This window comes from Zingiber officinale, chromosome 1B (assembly GCF_018446385.1).
Source record: "Zingiber officinale cultivar Zhangliang chromosome 1B, Zo_v1.1, whole genome shotgun sequence".
Classification (NCBI taxonomy): domain Eukaryota; kingdom Viridiplantae; phylum Streptophyta; class Magnoliopsida; order Zingiberales; family Zingiberaceae; genus Zingiber; species Zingiber officinale.
Window position 1 is genome coordinate 168,231,911 of NC_055986.1, and position 19,952 is coordinate 168,251,862.

General features: G+C 39.1%; 1 protein-coding gene across 2 annotated transcripts; it reads right to left on the bottom strand.

Annotated features, from left to right (window-relative positions):
• Positions 1-187: 187 nt before the first annotated feature.
• Positions 188-5,960, bottom strand: LOC121990581 (golgin subfamily B member 1-like). Of its 2 annotated transcripts, none has more exons than XM_042544696.1 (9): positions 5,677-5,960; positions 4,005-5,548; positions 3,487-3,920; positions 3,222-3,380; positions 2,952-3,131; positions 2,684-2,878; positions 1,387-1,485; positions 700-1,314; positions 188-601 (listed from the first exon to the last, which is right to left on the bottom strand). In XM_042544696.1, the coding sequence occupies exons 2-9, from the start codon at positions 5,533-5,535 to the stop codon at positions 266-268; spliced, it is 3,549 nt and encodes a 1,182-aa protein (XP_042400630.1). In that variant the 5' UTR covers positions 5,536-5,548; positions 5,677-5,960; the 3' UTR covers positions 188-265. The 2 variants fall into 2 exon arrangements, with proteins under 2 accessions (XP_042400630.1, XP_042400637.1); XM_042544703.1 differs by having other exon boundaries at positions 4,005-5,553; positions 5,677-5,959.
• Between the last annotated feature and the right edge of the window lie 13,992 nt (positions 5,961-19,952).

Below are 19,952 nucleotides of genomic sequence, written 5' to 3' on the forward strand. Positions count from 1 at the left end.
GCCTCACTGAAAGCAGAGTCTCAGATCAGTGAATATTTTATTCCACAAGACCTTCTAACTGATCAAAATCAATTGTTGTCATGAATAAGCAAGAACAATTCATTCCAAATTGTTCTTGCTAATGAAACAAAATGATTCTATAGACCATTAATAGCAAATTATAGTAGAGAGAACAATCTAAAAAAACTGGACAAAGAATGGATGCCACTCAGATCTATATTTTATGTATGTATGATGATGAATGGAGCTAGAATATCTTCAAAAATCAGGGTGATTGGTAGGTGTAACCAGAGAAAGAGATGTAGTTAGCCGCCAGAAATAGGACTAGCAATATGATGGTAAGTATAGCCCACATCCATGTGGTCATCATCTTCCTCTTGACCTTCTTACGAAGTGATGAGGGAATAGGTTGCACCTTGTTGAATTGCTTTAAAGCAGGTACTGGCATTGAAGGTTTTTGTAATGCAAGAGTTTCTCTGATATTGAGTTCCTGAGTAGTTTGAGTACTTTCAATAGATGCTGCAGTGTGTTCCTCAGAACCATTAATTGAAATTGTTTTTTCAACTGCAAGACCTTTCTTTTTCTGCTTCTTTGATCGGTTCTGTAGAGATGCAAGCATTGTTGTGGTTATGAAATGGCAGTGCAAAATTTATATTAGAAAAAGCTATTTGCAAGCTCGGTATTGAACAAGGCTGATACCTTCTCCCTCTGTTCAGCTTCCTTCTGTGCTCGGAATTCGGCTCTGGCCTGCGCCTTCTCAGCTAGTCTTCTTTTTCTTTCTTCTGCCTCTTTGAATTTTGCAATTTGCTCTAAACGATGCAGTTCTTTTAACCCAGCTGCAGTCTTTTCTTTCCTCAATTCTTCTTCCTTCTTAGCCAATTCTTCTGCCTTTTTTTTGAGCTCCTCTTCCTCTTTAGTTAGAACACTTGCCTTATCATCAATTGCAATTTCTTCATCTGGAACTCCAGTGATGACAATTTCTTTTACCTCTTTTAATATAGGCTTAGCCGATTTCTTCTGTTTAACTGATGGTTTGTTAGTTGCAGCTTGAGGAGCAGGAAACAAATCAACTTCTTTGGAAGTTTCAACTTTTTTTCCCAAAGATGGTGGAACAATTTCGCTGATTTTGTTTTGTTGTGGAGAAGAGCCTGTAACTCTTAACTGGTTAGTTTGCATGACTGGCGGCTCCTCATCTGGACCAAGGGATCTTCCATCAGCCGTTCTTAGTCTTCTAAGCGTGCTGTTCATGTTGGATTTAACATATTGCATGCGGAACTCCTCATCATTGTTCCACATAGCCATTGCATTTTCAACCTACAGTTTGTGGAAATACGTTTCAGACAAATATGTCATGTCTTTGGGGAAAGGAAAACTAATAACGTAAACCTGTTTGCTACAGTGTGACAGGAGTCCACGTAAATCTCTTGAAGACAAATACCTTTCTGCAGATATCTGATCACTCTTGTACAGGTTAAAATGTTTATTCTGAAGATAGTGCAAAGAAACGTCTTAATAATCTTTTATACAAGACATCAGAGTGACAAAATAATTTCTAATTAAAATAATTTTCATCAAATGGAGACAGAAAAAGTCTCACATGAGGGAAATTATCCTCATAACGAGCATCTGAGTTCAAAATAACTAAGATGACAAAGTGGAAAAATCAACTATGCATATTTTGTAGTCTAGAGAGATAAATACCATAACTATGATGTTCCATATAATAAAAAAGATCAAGACATTGGATTGATCTGTTAACCAAATGCATTAAATAGATGTTTCAGTTTTGGCTTGGCAACAACTTGAAGTATGTCAACAAAAATAGTCATAGATAAGCAGACACATGACACAACAAGGGAGCTCATTAAGAGATCCTATCAGAAGAAAAACATTTGACATGACAATAGTGCAAAATTTCATTCAGTTTAAAAAGTATCATTCATGAACAAAATATCTGGACAAAGATCAAATGATATACTCGATCAAACAATCAAGTTGGTGAAGGATTAGAGCTACAAAATTTTCTACAATAAACAGGAAAAGTTTAATCAACTGATATCAGCAAAACCTAGCAATGAAAAAAAAAACACCCTGATAGCATCTTTGTTCCATGATTCAACGAGATTAACTCTGTGTTCTCAGACTTAAGTAATTCACATCTACGAGATGGTGAGGCTGTAAGGTCCAAGCGGATTATGGCTTGAAAAAGGTTGAGAGAAAATTCATGCGCCAACTAATGTCAAAAGCATGTTTGGAAAAATATTCTGTACATCTCTCGCATCAACACGATATTGATAATAAAATATTCTAATTAATTTGATTTCTTTTACTGAAATCATGCAAGGTTCAAAAAAAAAGAGGGTGAGGAAGTTCTCATGAAGATAAAAGGCATTCTACTCAAAAGCTTTTCTTATGTAGGGTATAACAAGAGTTAATACACACTTTTGTTATCACTGCAAGACTACTCAAATCATTTAGTTGCTACAACCATAATTCTATAACAAAGAGCATATATAGTTCCGGCAAAACATGCAGCAACACTGTGCATTTAAGTTCAAAAAAGGAAAATCTACAAACAGAAAAACTATATAATGATCAAATTTAAAGCTATGCATCCTTGGTTCAAAGATTCAGAATCAACTGCAATTTGATAGAAAAGAAATAATGAAAGAAAAAAACATACTTTTTCAGTTAAGATGTTCTTAAGTGCTAGCCAATGTCCATATGCTTTCTGGCGAAGAGCATCAGCATCCCTGAATTGTTGTTGAAGACCTTTTAAAACTTGCTGTTCTACATCATAATTCTTCCTTGCAGCATTTGCATTACCTTCAGCTTGCAATAACTCAGTTCTAAGAGAATCTAGTTCCTTCTTCAAAAGCTGTAGGGAGAAAACCGAAATTTTTGAGATGAATAGAAATGGTGGAAAGATTATGATAGTTGATCAAAAATACCTTGAACTGCTCTTCAATCTGTTCCTTACTTTCAAATGCCTCATCTATTTCTTCACTTGAATTCAAATTTGAAGTGAGTTGATCTCTCTGGTGTCTCAACTGTTTAAGCTCATGAATATATTTCTTTTCTTCTTTCAATGGTATGGTTACATGTTGAAGCTCAAATTCCATTGATTGTATCTGAACATTAAAAAAGTTAATTGAAGACAACCAAATCAAAGAGCTAACAGTCACATCACTTTTAAACAAGGCCAAATGAAACTCTCTCACCTTAGCATCAAGTTCCTCCACTGAATGCACATTTTTCCACTTGTTTATCATTAATTGCAGAGATTCCATCTGCTGGCGTTTGGCATTAACTGCAGCTCTTGCAACTCTTGTTTCTGCCTTTGCATCTTCAAACTTCTTCCAGAAATCATTACATATCACCTAAGGATAAGACAGATAAATCAAGTGTAGATCAGAATAACCTAATGTACAATCATGATCTTATACCAAGAAAGTATCATTAGAATGAAACTATATGCAATGATACCTTCTGCTTTTCTATAGAAACTTTGAAAGAATCCCTTCTTTCTGTTTTCTCGTTCATTTCTGACTGTGCAATTTGAATGTTTGTCGAAAGTTGATTGTCAATGAATCTTGGAATTCTAATTATGTAACATACTTGTGGTTTCCCTAAACCAGCGTCCGGCTTTTCACCATCCAAAGTTGAACCACCAGGGTCTTTCACTAACACTGGGTTATTCTCGGTAATTCCAGATTCTCCTTGGATACTTTTACTTTCATTATCCAACAACCTTTCCACTTCATTTAAATTAACAAAAGAAGTGCTAGATTCTACACATTCCTTTGCAATTGCGACTTCAAATTCGAAGGCATCAACATCATCCACAGTTACATTGTCTTCAGTTTCAGTCATACAAGTACCATTTCCAGCTACCACATTGCTTAACTTGTCTTTTATATCTGCACGAGTAGTAGCAATATCAGAATAGGTTGTTACACCTGCATTTATATGTCGTAATGCTAGATGTGTTTTGTTAACACTACCTGTTGGGCTGCGTACATCTACCTCACTTGAGATGGCACCTTCCTGTTCAGAAAGATGTGTTTCTTGACACCTTGACCTGGTTAATTGATCACCGGAATCAGACAGACCTTGAGACAGCAACACTTCTTTCTCAGCCACACAAATTGTATCTGAGATGAAGCAATCTTTTGAACGATGTAAATCAGCACACTGTTCAACAATCACGCTTTCACCAATGGGGTCACCCTTTTCTACAGATTCCTCTACCAAGGTACTATTCTCAGGTGTAGTAACATCTATGAGAGTTATACACGAAGGGTTCTCTGTAACCAATCCCTCAAACTTTTGTTCTTTTTGGACTCCAACTGATTTTAAATTATCTGGGTTTGCAGAAACAGTCATTGAAGCCTGAGGTCCCATCACCAGTTCTACTTCAGTAGCTGATTCTGAACCTTCTTGCTCTTTTGTCTCCATAACTTGACTTTCAGAAACACCCAGTTCTTGCTCTTTTGCAGTTGTGACCACAGATTGAGGCAACACTGTCTTCAACAATACAACACAAGCATCCTTACATGCTTGGCTATTATCATCTGTAAAAGTGACAATGTCCCGACTCTCACCTGCCCTATCAACTGTTTCCTCTCCATGGTCATGGTAGATACTGTTGAGTTTGACCTCTATTTCATCTACTTGTCGATCATCATCTAGAACTGATGTTTTGGATTCCTCTTCTTGTTGTGTCTCAATACTCATGCTCTTAAATTCCAAATTTTTGCCATCATAAACAGAAAATTCTGAATTTCCATGTTTGTCAATTGTTGCAAGCAAAGCATTGCTTTCCATCCCTTCAGTAATTGATTCCAGTTTTTCAAAGTTCATATCTGCGAGTAAGGTTTCACCTTCTTGTTTTTCTGCTCCCATGACATGCAAGTCTGGATTAGCAGCTCCTAGCTTATTAGTATCCTCCACGAAACTCCGTTCATTCTCCAAGCTCAACTTCACATGGCCATCTTCATTGCGCCTCTCTCCTTTCACCTCACAGATTCCATTTTTGATGTCCCTTTTCTTCTCATCTAGCATCTCATTTTCCAGCTGTTGCTCAATTGCATCACCAATTCCTTCCCCAGCCATTGTTCCAGGTAATTCCAATTTAACTAATCCCTCTTCCACATCACTAGAGGGAGCAGTATCATCACAACCATTGGCCTCACTCACATCTATATTCAATGTAGCATCAGCAGCCCCATCACAATCATCTCCATTCTCCGTACTCAATTTCCCATTTTCTCCTTTCACCTTAATTGGTTCTCGATCCACGACGAGTGCAACATCTACTTTTTCATCCAACTCCTGTGGCTCCTCCAAATTATCATTCCCCAGCGTGATCGATCTCCCACTTCCCCCTTCGATCTTCTCCTCACCATCCAAACACGCAATGCCATTAGCATCAATCAATTCCTGTCGATCGCCCGCGGATGGTAAACCCAGACCTGTCGCCAACTGGAATTCAACCTTTGATCCAACACAAATATCACTCGAATCTGCCGTCATTGCTCAAACTAGCCTGAACTGACACAGCAACAATAAAACAACCCATCAAAACTCGCTTCCCAAATCCATCACTGATAATTATTAAAGCGAAAAAGATACAGAGTAAAAAAAATATTTTTCCCAACAAAAAAAATGATAAACCTTTCAAGATCAGAGCAATATCTGAGAGTATCAAGGCCGTTTCTGGTGAATCTTCCCATAGCCGGCGCTGCTACCTGGCAGGCTAGAAATCCTCGCCGGAGATCCAAAATTCCAGTTCCCTTAGCCAGATCTCAGCGTTCTGGCGATCACGAGACTCCCTCTCGCTCGCTCTCTCGCCCTCCCTCTCTCAGTATGAATCGGAGACGAGCGAGGGGACGCGGAGAGGGATGGAGAGATCAAGTTAGACGAAAGCGACTGAGCTAGCGAGGAGTCGTCGAGGATTTAAAACGGCGATACCTGTTTCGGATAAAACCCTGCTACTTTGGAATCGTTGCGACGTTTCGGATAGTAAAAGCGATATCATAGTTTTTTACTACCAGAGCCCACAAAGGGACCTGCTTCGTCGCACCTAAAATATCTGACTGAGCTAGTATTCCTTTAAATTTTTTGTTTGGTTAGTAAATACTTTTATATTATTTTATTTTATTAAAAAAATAAAAAATAATATAAAGAAAAAGTATTCCCAGAGATCGTGCCCATTTTCTCCATATAAATACTTATGAGAATATGATAAATGGGATGATAACGGGATGAGCCATGTTTTGATGGTTGTGGCGTGTTATTTAGTTTGGTAGCGGAATCATTAAATAAGTGGCGGTGGATAAGGAAGGGACGGCAACGGTCAACCATAGCGCGGCTGCTTCGCCCTGCTCGGCTCTCCTTCCACACTCCTCTTCCGCGTTATAACATTCTTTCTCTTTTGTGTTTCCTTTCATTTTTTCTTCAACTCCATTGGACCTTTCTGATATTTAGTAAATTCCCCAGATTAATTTTGCAGCGACTCACGGAAACAAGAAGTCCAGCTCCTCCTCCTCCTCCTCCTCCTCCTCCTCCTCGTTTGATTGATGCGGGAAGAAATTAGAGCTTTAAGAGTAGATAATTAAATTTGTTGGATTAATAACTTATTGAGTTAATGATTAATTTAATATACTAAATCTAATCTATTAAGAAAATAATATAAATTAATAAAGATTAATTAGTATAATTATTGGAAGAAAATTAAAAGATACTTTTGGTATTCTTTGAAGAATATAAAAGATTTTTAAACTCATTTTTCATGAGTGACTCTTGATCTTCTAGTCTTCCTCTTCCTCTTCCTTTAGTCGAATCCTCTCTTGGTCGAATCTTTTAGAGTGGCTAGCATCACGAAAGTGGTTCTTCTTCAAAGGCTTAGTTTATGTGACAAACAAAGGACATATTCATGTGGAACCATAGAGACGCGAACACTTGATTGCGTTGAGATTTACATCCAAAGAAAAGTTGCTGTCAGGAGATCATGTTCATGCAACAAAGGTAGATCTTTCAATTCAACTAGTATACAGTTTCTTTCGTATGGATCTTTTGGAAATGATCTCGAAAATATATTCTGCTACACTTGTCTTGTTTTTACGCTCAAGATCCTTACAATTAGAAGGTGTCACGTGCCCGAAGGATCAATAGTTTTGTCAAGATGGTGATCAAAAGTCAAAAACAATTGTACTCTGATTATTGTTGACTCGAGGCTCGACTCTCGACTCTCGACTCCCAACTCCCGACTCCCAACTCGAATGCTTAAATCTAATCCAGACTCAACTCTATACTCGCGACTGACTCAAAATGACCCTATTTGTCAGAAATTAAAACAAGGAACCATTATTCATTAAAGGCGTGAGCAACATAGCCATTATCGTGAGAAAAACGAGAAACACAGACATTCAACCCAAAAATTAAAGCTTATAAATAATCATTTATGCCAAGATATGTGGGACCGATCATGAGAAACGAGGCACAAGGGGAGAACGTGGAGGAGGGACACGATCCTATAAAAGGTAGTTTGTCCTCATGAGAAAAGGTACGCGCACATAACACATTAAACCCTAATTCCACTACGCATCTTCTACTTCTCCTTCGAAGACTTACTTGAGTGTCAAAGTGGCTGCGCCGGGAAGCCTCTTGGCCATATTCTAACCTACTCTTATTAACGTATTTCTCATCCCAAACTCCTTGGAAAAACTTCACGAAATCACATGGTCAGGTGATCGCCCAAATAAACAACCTCAGCATACAATTATCGGCAAGTTGACCATCGACATTCTTAGGCAAGATCAAATGGACATTGTCTATGGAAATTCTGAGTTAAGAACTAAATTGAGACGTCGTAAGATGGATAACACCGGAAGACCAAATGCTGAGGATATTAAAAGGTCAAACGTCATCACCATGACTATGGAAAAGACTTCAATAGACTATTTGCTGCTATAGTACAAGTTGTGTTGCGAGGACAATCCCAACAGTCAGCATCGCCTGTGCCCAACCCCTTGAATGAGCTATCACCACAATTTGCCGAGGCATCACTGACACTACAACAAAAATCAACCCGTCCCATAAGAACGCCCATGGAGGTGTTCCCTACCCAAGTTGGTACTTCCGTTATGAGAGAAGAATCTTTGGGATTTTCAAGGAAACCCCCCGTCGGAGTCCCTTAAAGGAGAAAGTGTGTGTTTTGAGCAAAGTAAAAAAACTCTAGGGGTCCTCCCTTCTTTTAAAATATTCTTCAAGATGAATTACCAAGACATTTTTTAGCATAACAAATTGAAGAGTATAATGGCGCAACTGATCCCAAAGATCACATATGCAAATTCAAAAATATCTCTCTACCGTATCAATATACAGATGAAATCAAATGTCGAGTCTTTTTGACAACTCTATCGGGCTTGGCGCAAAGATGGTTAATCGCCTTCCAACATTTCCCATCTGATCTTTCGAAGATTTTAAGCGTCATTCATGCGACATTTCGCCAGTAGTCAAAAATATCAAAAGACCCACCCCCACATGATTTGGTCACCCTCAAACAATAGCCTAAAAAACCATTAAAGAAGTACCTATAAAGGTTCAATCGGGTAACCATGGATGCACTTTTGGTTACTCCGAAGGTGCAAGTTAGTGCATTCTCACAGGGCTTAATTAATAGGGATTTCTTATGATCCCTGGTGATAAAGCCCCAAGCTGACTTCGATGGGCTACAAGCTTGAGTATTGAGATACGTCCAAATGGAAGAAGCTCAATTGGCAAAAAGGAAAGAGGTGTCAGCACCCGCCTTTGTATTTGTTCAGTCAAATCGGAAGGCTTCCCTTCTCCCCTTGGTGAAATCAAGATTTTACGAATCGGAGAGGGGAAAAAATGGTACAAATAGTGGAAGTTGCCTTGACTCCTACTTCGAGGTCAAGTCGGAGATTTATGCCAGAATCCTATTGTGACTTTCATTAGTTGAATACTCACTCCACCTGAGAATGTCAACAATATGTTAGAAAACTATGACTATAGCCGACAAGAGAAAAAATGATCATAGTCAATTGACCAAGAGATCTTTTGAGCCTTACCATCATTGTCGTAACACTAGACAAGAGGCAGACACTCAGCATCATCCTAGCTGGCAATCTCGAGTAATCTCGTGTCATATCCCAACCTCAGTAGGAATTAGGTCAAGAGAAGGACAAAATTAAAATTTATCCTTTAGAAAATGGTAAATATGATTTTGGGAGATCAAACAGATGGCAATTCCACCCGAGCTCGGAAGGCTCACAGTCATCGGTTGGAGAGCTACGGGGTGAGCTTGGGTCATTGTACAACTAATAGCCCCATGATTAACTTCAGGCTTAGTGAATTGGAATGAGTGGAGATTCTTCATGAGAATGTCTTGGTGATTTAAGTTTTTATTGTCAACCATATAATAATGAGGGTATTCATAGACACCGACAGTTCTGTTAACATTATTTTTAAAGAAGCCCTTGATCAAATATAACTAGACGGAGAAGAATAATGCCTTGTGAACACTTCTTTGTTCATATTCACAGGACATTAGTTACAACCAATGGGTTAAATTCACCTCTCTCTCTCTCCCTAGGAGAGGAACCAATGAGAATGACATGACACACATCTTTCCTTGTCATAAATACAGAGTCTGCTTACAATGTTATATTAGAGAAACTAACATTGAGCGCCTTTTAGGTGACAACTTCTACTTTCCACCAAAAGATTAAATTCCCAGTGGATAATCAATCGGGAAAGTGAAGGGAAATCAACTGGCCACTAAAAAATGTTATGTTGATGTAATCCAGGTTGATTCCTAAAAGGCTCGCTGAACCCATAATACTTTCTTCCAAGTTACCAAGGAGACACTAATAACTCAGCATGAGGACGATCATCAACACGTACAAATCTATCCTAATCGATCAGGAGGGGTCACCTGAGTCGCCATAGATCTTCACTTAGAGCTCAAGGAAACATTAATTACTTGTCTCTCGAGCAAGCACGATGTCTTTGCCTGTATCGACCAGTTGGTAGACTCAAATTCTAGTTGTGATCTCATATACATGTTAGACGCTTATCAAGGTTACCACCAAATTTCTTTAACTCTGGAGAATCAGGAAAATGTTCGCATGACCTGACAACTGGTCGAAGTCCAAATGAAGCATCTGACAAGAATACCTAATAGGTCAGAGTCAAGTAAGCTAAGTCAGCAAATAGTAAGTGAGGTAAGCACTGGAGGAGAGTGATCCAATAGGAATGAGCCCAGTGGGGCTATAGACACTGGTCTAATTTAGATCTATTTTGGAAGTCTAAGTTGTGACAATGACTAGATCCTAGCCTTGGTGAGATAGGATCTAAGTTATAAATTGATCTTATTTTTCATATGCTAACTTTATTTTGTAGGTTATCTTCTGTTGTTTGGACTAATGTGTCCTGCAAGAAGGAAGTGTAAAGAGTAAGCCTCGGATGAATAGTGCTCAAGACTCCTTAGAATTGTGGAGAGGCACCTTGAAGTTGAATGGAGGTGCCCTGGATAGGACGAGGCACCCTTGTATAGATAAGTTTTGAAGATAGAGTTTCGCTGCAGGGAGACACCTTGGAGGCTCGAAGCGCATTATGTTAGTTGGTCCTAGGAAGATTATACCGGTTCCACTGTACAAAAATTTTGTACAAGTGTCGAACCTTTCCTAAACAACCTATTGTGTTCTTTAGAAGTTAAATTAGGAATCGCAAACGGAACTTAACATTATTGATTCCAAATTTAACTTATCTATTCTTAATGGTTGAGACTTAGATCGCAAGCAGAACTTAACACTATTGATCCAAATCTACTTATGTTATAAATTCAATTAAATATTAATTTTTAAAATTGGCTTCCAGGACTGCATGGCGAGGCACTAGTCCTTCTTGGGTATGAGATCATCCACCACCGCCTAGACAAAACCTTTTAAGGAAAGCTAGTATTTAATTTCCTTATATAACTCTAGGTTTAACCAAAAAGAACAATTGAATCACAAATTCGAAAAATAAAAAAAAAACACAAACTCAAATAACAAATTCGAAAAACTAGAATCTAATGCCTCTTGTGTTTGGAATTCTTACAAAGAAAAATAACTAGCATGATGCAGAATAAAACTACTAGTTATACTTTTTTTTTTGTATGCTAATAACCTCGAGATCTTATGTCGTATTCCTCGCCTCGCCTTGGACGTTATGTAGGCGACGATCCTCCAAGATGAACACCACCCAAAAGCCTTTTTCCTCCTTCTAGTATTCGGCCACCACCACCACCAAGAAGCAAAAGAGAGCAAGGGGGAAAGAGAAGGAGAGAGGGCCGACCACAATGAGGAGTCTCCACCAAGAGAATAAGAATTGATGTACCATGAGGCCTCTCCTCCCCTTCTTTTATATTACTTGCCCAAGGCAAATAAGGAAAGACTTTTTACAAAAAAATAAAATCTTCCTCTTGTTTTTCCTTTTCCCTTTTATTTTTCCTTTTCCTTAGCTCGATAAATCAATAGGCCCGATAAGTTGGGAAATGATATTAAATATATATGCTTGTTATTTTATTAGGATTAAGAGCACATACTTCCATAATAAATAAGGTCTAGTTCTTTTATTAAGTCAGTATAAAAAGAACTTACCTAAAATGGTCATACTCAATACACTTAGAGTGTACTAGTGTAATTTATTAGTCAAGATAAACTAATACCTAATTACACAACTATTCCAATGATTTGTTCTTTTCCATCTTAGTCGTGAGCAACTATTTATAATTTATAAAGAACTGATAACATGATCTTCTGTGTGTGACACCACACACCATGTTATCTACAATATAAATTAATTGAACAACTACACTTAACAAATAAAATGTAGACATTTGACCAATGTGATTCTTTTATTTCAAAAATAAATGTTTACAAAAGCTAGACTTTTAGTATACACTCTAACACATTGAAGGCGCTTCGGAGCTTATAGAGGCACCCTTGCACGAATAAATACCGAAGTCTTCAAATCGGATAAGCATCGTTAGAGGAGCCTTAGATTGTTGGATGCACCTCCAACACTGTTTAAAAGAGGGGTTCAACTAGTGATTGATATAACAACTTTTTTTTGCTCATTATTGACCATTTTGCTGCTCCATCTTCATAATACTATTGTGTTACCACTCGACTATTTCCAACTGTTATCGACATATCGACACCAACACACGATCCCATCCATTTCGACATCTTTGTATTGGTAACTACTAAAGGCAAGTGTAGGGTGTTACATGTTTCTCGTACTTTGCATCTGATTTTACGACTTGATAGTGGATTACCCATCGATAGATCCAAAGGGCTTGGATTTTAGAATAGGAGTCACTGAAGACTTTGAACCAAATAAAAAATCGACCGTGTTCTATTTTTCACTTTTATACTTAGCTTTATTCCATTGCCACTTAGTTTAAAAAATTGAAAAAGAACAAGTTTTAAAATCACGTGATTCATCTCCCCCCTCTCACATGCCTACGATCCTATATAATGATATCTTACTCAGGTATGTACGTGCCAAAACTCTAATCTTAGACATTAAGGAAATCTGCTGCACTCTAATACAACACAGGCTCAAGTTAAACCCCCACAAATGTCTCTACGGGGTCAAAGCAGAAAGTTTCTAGGATACATTATTATTGAACGAGGAATTGAAACTAATCTCGAGAAAGTTTAGGCTCTCCCAAATATGTTACTGCCTCACAATCTCAAAGAGGCACAGTGACTGGTCGACTGCATCACAACGTTGTGTCGATTTATTTGTCATTCGACCACTCGGAGTCTATCTTTCTTCAGGGTATTAAGGAAAGCTGTTAAATTCTAATGGGATGACAAATGTGATCAAGCTTTTGTGGAGTTAAAGGAATATTTATCTTGACTCTTGCTCCTCTCAAAGCTAGTAGTGAATGAAATGTTGTGAGTATGCTTGTTGGCCTCTAATGGAGTGGTCACTGTGGTCTTGTTAAGACAGGAAGACAATGTATAATACCCAATATGCTTTTTTAGTCACTTTCTAAAAGATACAAAGCATGTACATCAACCTAGAGAAACTAGCATTCAGATTAACCTTGGTTGCTTGCCGATTAAGGTCATATTTTCTTGCTCACCCAATCACAATGCTCACAAACAATAGTTGGGGTCGAGTGTTAATCAACCTAGAGGCTTTTGGAAGGTTGATCAAATGGACCACCAAATTAAATGAATATGATATTCAGTATTAGTTGAGAATCGCTATCAAAGCTTAAGCCTTAGCCAATTTCCTCACTAAAATACTCAACAGGATGGTTGAGGAGGCGTTGAAGATTTATGTGGACGACTCATCTACTCAACAAGGTAGCGGAGTAGAGATTCTATTAATATCCCCCCAAGAGGATGTACTCCCTCTTTCCATCAGACTCAACTTTTGAAAGTCCAATAATGAAAAAGAGTATGAAGCCTTGTTAGTAGGGCTTTAAGCAACCAAACAAGTGGGGGACTTCTCGAGTTATAGTCTACTTAGATTCTCAACTAGTGGCTTAACAAATAGCAAAAAATTTCTAGATTAGAAACGAATGACTACAATGTTATGCCAGTGCCTTTGAATGACTTTGATCCCACTTTCAAGAGGTTAGTCTCTAAAAAATCCCCTAGGTAAAGAAACAGAAAGCAGATGAGTCGATCAAACAGACGAGTACACTATCATATTGGAGGACCGAAGATTGTGAATCCCAAGTTCAATTGATCTCTCAAATTAACAAAATCATGAACCAAAGTATGCCTACCGACTAGAGGATACTTATCACTGCCTATCTAAAGCAAGAAACTTTGTCCATTGACCCTGAACAAGCCCAGTTGTTCAAGAGGAGAGCTCCCTGATTTACTCTGATCTGGGATGTATTATATTGATGGTCATTTCCCCAACCACTCCTCAGATGCTTTGGCCTAGGTGATGATGACTATGTTATGTAAGAAATTCACAAGGTCATTTGTGAAAATCATATGGGAGAAAGAACATTAGCACGTAAGGTATTGCTAGCTGGGTATTTCTGGATGACTTTATAGGCGGACACAGCTCGATTCCTTGCTACTTGTCTTCATTGTCAGAAACATCAGAACATTTCTCATCACCCGACCAAATTTTTAAGAACTTCCATCGTGGCATGTTCCTTTGATTAATGGGGCATGGATATTGTTGGTCCCTTTCCTATTGGGAGACAACAAAAGTTCTTTCTAATAATAGTGAATTATTTTTCTAAATGAGTGAAGGTTGTATTGTTAGCCCGAATAACAGAAAATGAGGTCATGAAGTTCATATGATAAAATATTATTTGTTGATTCGATTTGTCTTACAAACTTGTCTGGGACAATGACCAACATTTCTAGGGTCACCGGCTTAAGGAGTAGTGTGAAGGAGTTGACATTTAGCTAGCTTTCATCTCAATGGCATATCCTTAGAACAATGGGCAAATCAAGGTAGTCAACAGGGAGATAGTAATGAAAATTAAATTGGATCATGTCCAAAGGAGTTTGGTAGATGAATTACCTAGTATCCTCTGGGCTTATCAAACAACTCAAGAAACTATCGGAATGACTCCATTCCATCTCATCGATGGCAGAAAAGCAGTCGTTTTAGTGGAGATTGATGATGAATCTATCATAAGAAGTATTTATAGACAAGATAATGATGAACTACATCTTCTCAACTTAGACTTGATTACGAAAATAAGGGAAAAAAAGTTACCGCATGACTCATTACATATCACTAACGGATGCACCTAAACTACAATAAACGGGTTATCCCTCACTCTTTTCAAGTTGGAGACCTAGTTTAAAAGAAAGTTACGCTAGTAGGAGATGCAAGCAAGTTTAAACCCCAATGGGATGAATCATATTAGGTAATCAAAAAATTTGACTTGGGAGCGTACTATCTTGTAAATTTAAGCAACAAGAGGTTGGACTGACCATGGAGTGTTAATCACTTAAAGTCTTACCACTCCTAAGCTGTCTCGATATCCTACAGTTATCTTTTGTGCATTTTTTCAAAATCTTTATTATACCCACTTTTTAACAAAAATGAAAACATTTTTCTTCTAATTGGATCTCTTCTCAAAACTCCCCTGATTTGGACATAGTCGGAGTTGAGATCTTCCTCAATGTGATATCAACCTTCTCATTCGCATGAGAGTCGAGCGTATATCATATTGTCGTGTCCTTTTCAAGTCCCAAACTCCCCCAACTCAAACATAAGCGGAGTTGAGATCTTCCTGACTACGATATCAACTTTTCCCTTCGCATAAGAGCCGAGCACATATCATATCACTCATGTCCTCTCAGGATCCAAACTCCTCCAACTTAGACATAGTCGAGGTTGAGATTTTCTCAATTACGATATCAACCTCCCACTTTGCATAAGAGTCGAGCGCATATCATATCATCCGTGTCATTTTCAGGGCCCAAACTCCCCCGACATGGACATAGTCATGGTCAAGATCTTCCCGACTATGATATCAACCTCTCCGTATCGTATTGTATCGTCCGTATCATTTCAAGGCCCAAACTCCTCCGACTCGGACATAGGCGAGGTCGAGATTTTCTAGACTGTGATATTAACACCCCCTTTCACATAAGGGTCGTACACATATCATATCACCCATATCTTTTTCAGAGCTCAAACTCCCCCGACTCGAACATAGGTGGAGTCGAGATCTTTCCAATTGTGATATCAACCTCCTTGTTTGCATAAGGCCTGAGCGCATATCATATCATACTTGGTCTTTTTTAGGGTCCAAACTCCCCTAAACACAGTTGGGTTGAGATATTCCCGACTGCGATATCAACCTCCTCTTCGCATAAGTGTCAAGCGCATATCGTATCACTTGTGTCATTTTCAGGGTCCAAAGTCTCTCGACTCGAACATAGTCGGGGTTGGGATCTTTCTGACTGCGATATCAACTTCCCTCTTCGAATAAGGGCTACATATCTATCACTCATGTCCTTTTTATGACCCAAACACTCCCGACTGAATATAGTCGAGGTCGAGATTTGTCCACCTGCGATATCAACCTTCTCCTTCACATAGGGGTCGAGTGCATATAGCATCGCTTGTATTCTTTTCAGAGCCCAAACTCCTCTGACTCAGGCATAGACGGGGTTGAAATCTTTCCGACTGTGATATCAACCTCCCCTTTCGCATAAGGGTCAAGTGCATATTATAGGATCGTTACACACGTGAGAGAGGAGTGAATTACGTGGTTTTAAAAATATATCTTTTTTTGTTTTTAAAAAAATGAGTATGCAGCGGAATAAGATAAAGGAAAAACTAAAAAAAAACACAAGTACTCGAAGAGTTACTTGGTTCAAAATTTTTGGCAACTCCTATTCCAAGACCCACGATCCCTCGGACCATATCGATGGGTAATCCACTATAAGTCTCTTCTGTAACCCGCTAGAAGAGGGAATCGATTATAGAAATAACAAAAGGATCAGTGTAACAACCTACACTTTTCTTAATGAAGTAATTGAATAATTAAAAATAATTTTGTTACTCAACACGTGAAGATTATCAAATCGAGTTCGGTGTTGGAGGACTTCTTAGCAGTAGTCGAGTACTATATCATTGCAGCACAATAGGAGGATGAAGTCGGGGCAGCCAGAAGCCTGAAAGATCGCTTGTAGAAGTTGTGTGTTTGTTTTGGTTGAAACTACTCTTTTATTGACTATTGAAGGCACCTCCAAGGCCAATGAGGGCACCTCCAATAGAAAATATGATCTTAAAAATCTCGGTCTTGATAAGTTTCGCTTACTGCGGTTTCTATCTGCGCAAGGGCACCTCTAATGTACCTTCGAGGCGCTTCCAAGGCCTCTAGGGCACCTTAGCGCCATGAAACCTTATCCTCCACTCTTATCTCCTTGAGGGTGCCTTCGGCTAGTCTAGGGCGCCTCTAAGTGCTACTCTGAGGTACCTCCAGAGGTTGATTTCTGCCAATCATTCCTACAAGTTCATGTTAGCCCAAAAATAAAAAATAATCTGTAAAACAGAGTTAGTAGAATAATAAAATAAATTTATAAATTAGATCATGTCTGTCCAAGACCAAGATATAGTTATACTCTCAGTCTAAGTTTCCAAAAATGGACATAAATTGTACCTATGCCTAAAATCCCTAATTCGAACTCATCCTCATTAGAACATTCTCCTTCAGTGACTTACCTTACTTACCTTGTAGAATCGCTTGACTCTCTTTTGGTCTACTAGGTCTTTTCATCAATTTTCAGGTTCGCAAACCCAACTGGACTTTAACTAATTGTCAGGTTGCACAAATGTAACCGAACTTCCCACTAGATATTGGGTTACTCCCTGACCTATCTAGACCTCTACACCAACTATCAAGTCTTTCAGACCTAGCTAGATTTCAGTCTAATGTTAGACCTATTAAGTCTTGCACATTTGGTAGAAATGTTAGATCACACTAGACCTAACTTTAATTCATTTGTCATTTGTCAACACTTAGGTTTGATCATTGGTGCTAACTACACCAAAATATCTCCTGTGCTCTTTTCAGGGCCCAAACTCTCCTAACTTAGATATAGTCAGGGTCGAGATCTCTCTGGCTATGATATTAACCTCCTCTTCGCATAAGGGTCGAGTGCATGTTGTATCGCTCGTATCATTTTCAGGATTCAAACTCCTCCAACTCAGACATAGTCATGGTCGAGATCTTTCCGGCTGTGATATCAATCTCCCCCTTCTCATACAGGCCGGATCCTCTGGATCACTTTTGCGGCCCAAAGAATGCTCCCTTTGTATGTATTGGTGGAGATGCATGACCCCCATTTATAAAATAGATGGGGACCATACATCCCCACCAATACATAAAAAGGGAGCATCCTCTGGACCACAAAAAGCGGTCCAGAGGATCTCCTCTCCTTCTCATAAGGGCTGAGTGTATATCGTATTGCTCATGTCTTTTTCAAGGCTCAAACTCTCCCGACTCAGACATAATTGAGATTGAGATCTTCCCGACTATGATATCAACCTCTCCTTTTGCATAAGGATCGAGTGCATATTTTATCATCTATATCTTTTTTAGGGATGAAATCCCTTGATTCGGACATAGTCAAGGTCGAGACTCTGACCTTAGCTATAGTGGTTTAGCCGAAATGCTCAATATAAAATCAAAAGGAAGCGTCAATAAACCAAAAGATCTTTTTGCAAAGTTAAGGACATTAGTTACAATAGTTGACTCGGTCTTAAAAGGGAAGAAACATTAAGTAAAATCCGTCACATTTTTCTCTTGCATGCTGTCTATGATATTCCATAATTTAATGACTAGAGGAGGCCTATCGACGAGTAGGTGGTCGAACTCTTGCAACTTCTTCAAAGCACCATCCACACCATATCACTCGAGCAAAGCGTGTACCAACTATGCCATAAAATTCCTTGAAGTAAAAGAATTCTTTCTTCTTAGCGGCCCAACAAGCATCTTCCCGAATGTGATATCCCGAGAGCTCGGCTATTATGCCTACTAGTTGGTCTCTTTGGGCTTCAAGAGTTGTTTGCAGTTTGACCTTAGAGACTTTCAATGCTTCGGTCTCAGCTTGAATGGTCTTGGCTTTTGAATGGGTAGTCTTGAGCTCACGGAGTTGGGCCTCAGTTAATGCTTAAGCAGATTCCGTTTCTTGGTGTGTAACCTATAATGCTGCCTTAAGCTCGTTCTTGACTCCTACAAGAGTAGCCTTGATAACTAGCATTTTTATTGATTATTTTGGCTCTTATTACTTAACATTTTTATCTTCTCACATGCTAATTTTGTGTTTATAATATATTTTGTGAGTTGAATATATTTTTGACTTAATTGTAAATTTCCTACGAATTATGGAATTTAATTTCATATTTTATGTGATTTTGTAGGGAATTCAAAGAGTCATGGTTTAGGATTGAATCGGATCAAATTTGGCTTGATTTGGAGGTCAAATGAGGAAGATCAAGCTGAATTAATGTGGGTCGTTGATCAAGATCCAGTGAAATCTGCTCCTTCAGTCAGATCGAGTGATCCAGCCCTTCATCTTGATTTAAAAAGATCTGGACCGTCCATAGAAATTATCCTCATCCAAATCCAATTCACCTCCAATTTGGATCAAGAGAAGAGTCCAATTGAGCCTACAATTAAATTCTTAAAACCCAATCCTTAAGCCCAATTCTTAAGCCCAATCTCATCTCTTATTGGATCCGGATTTTCCCTTAACCCAAAACCTCACCTCCTTAACCCAAACCCGGCAACCCGTTAAGAAACCTTACCTTCACGTGGACAGAACACAGAACCAGGGGCTTGGGGGCGTTTTCTTCTCCAGCGGCGCTAGGGCACGCGACCACCTCCCCCTTCTCTTTTCTTCTCCCGACCGGCAGCCCTACTCTTCTCTTCCCTTGCCGCCGGTCGGCCCTCCACATCCATTTCCCCCTTTCCATTCTTCCTCTTCCATACGCCCGACGCCCCCGATCCTTTCTCCCAATCGAAGACAACGAAGTCGACGGCGGCGATTTCAGCGGATCTGTAGCAGCGACGGTCACTGAGCATCACCGGAGAGGTTTCTCCGATGAGGTTCTCCATCCCCTCGTATTTCCTTCGAGTGAGTATCTGCCCGACACGGTGAAGAGGACAGAGACTTACCGACGGTGGCGAGTTCCGGGTTCTTCTCCGGCGTCACTCCATTTCTCACATCAGCATCGGAATCCTGAGTTTCTCTGCCGGAAACGGTGAAGAAGGCAGGAGCTCAGATTTCAGCAGCGCCATTTCCCCTTCGCCGGTGAATTGCCAGCCGGACTTCTTCCAAGCTCTGGTACCATACAACTCGAATCTGCCGGACACGATGAAGAAGGCAGCGTAGGGTTGACAGTCCTTGGAAGATTTCTTTCTT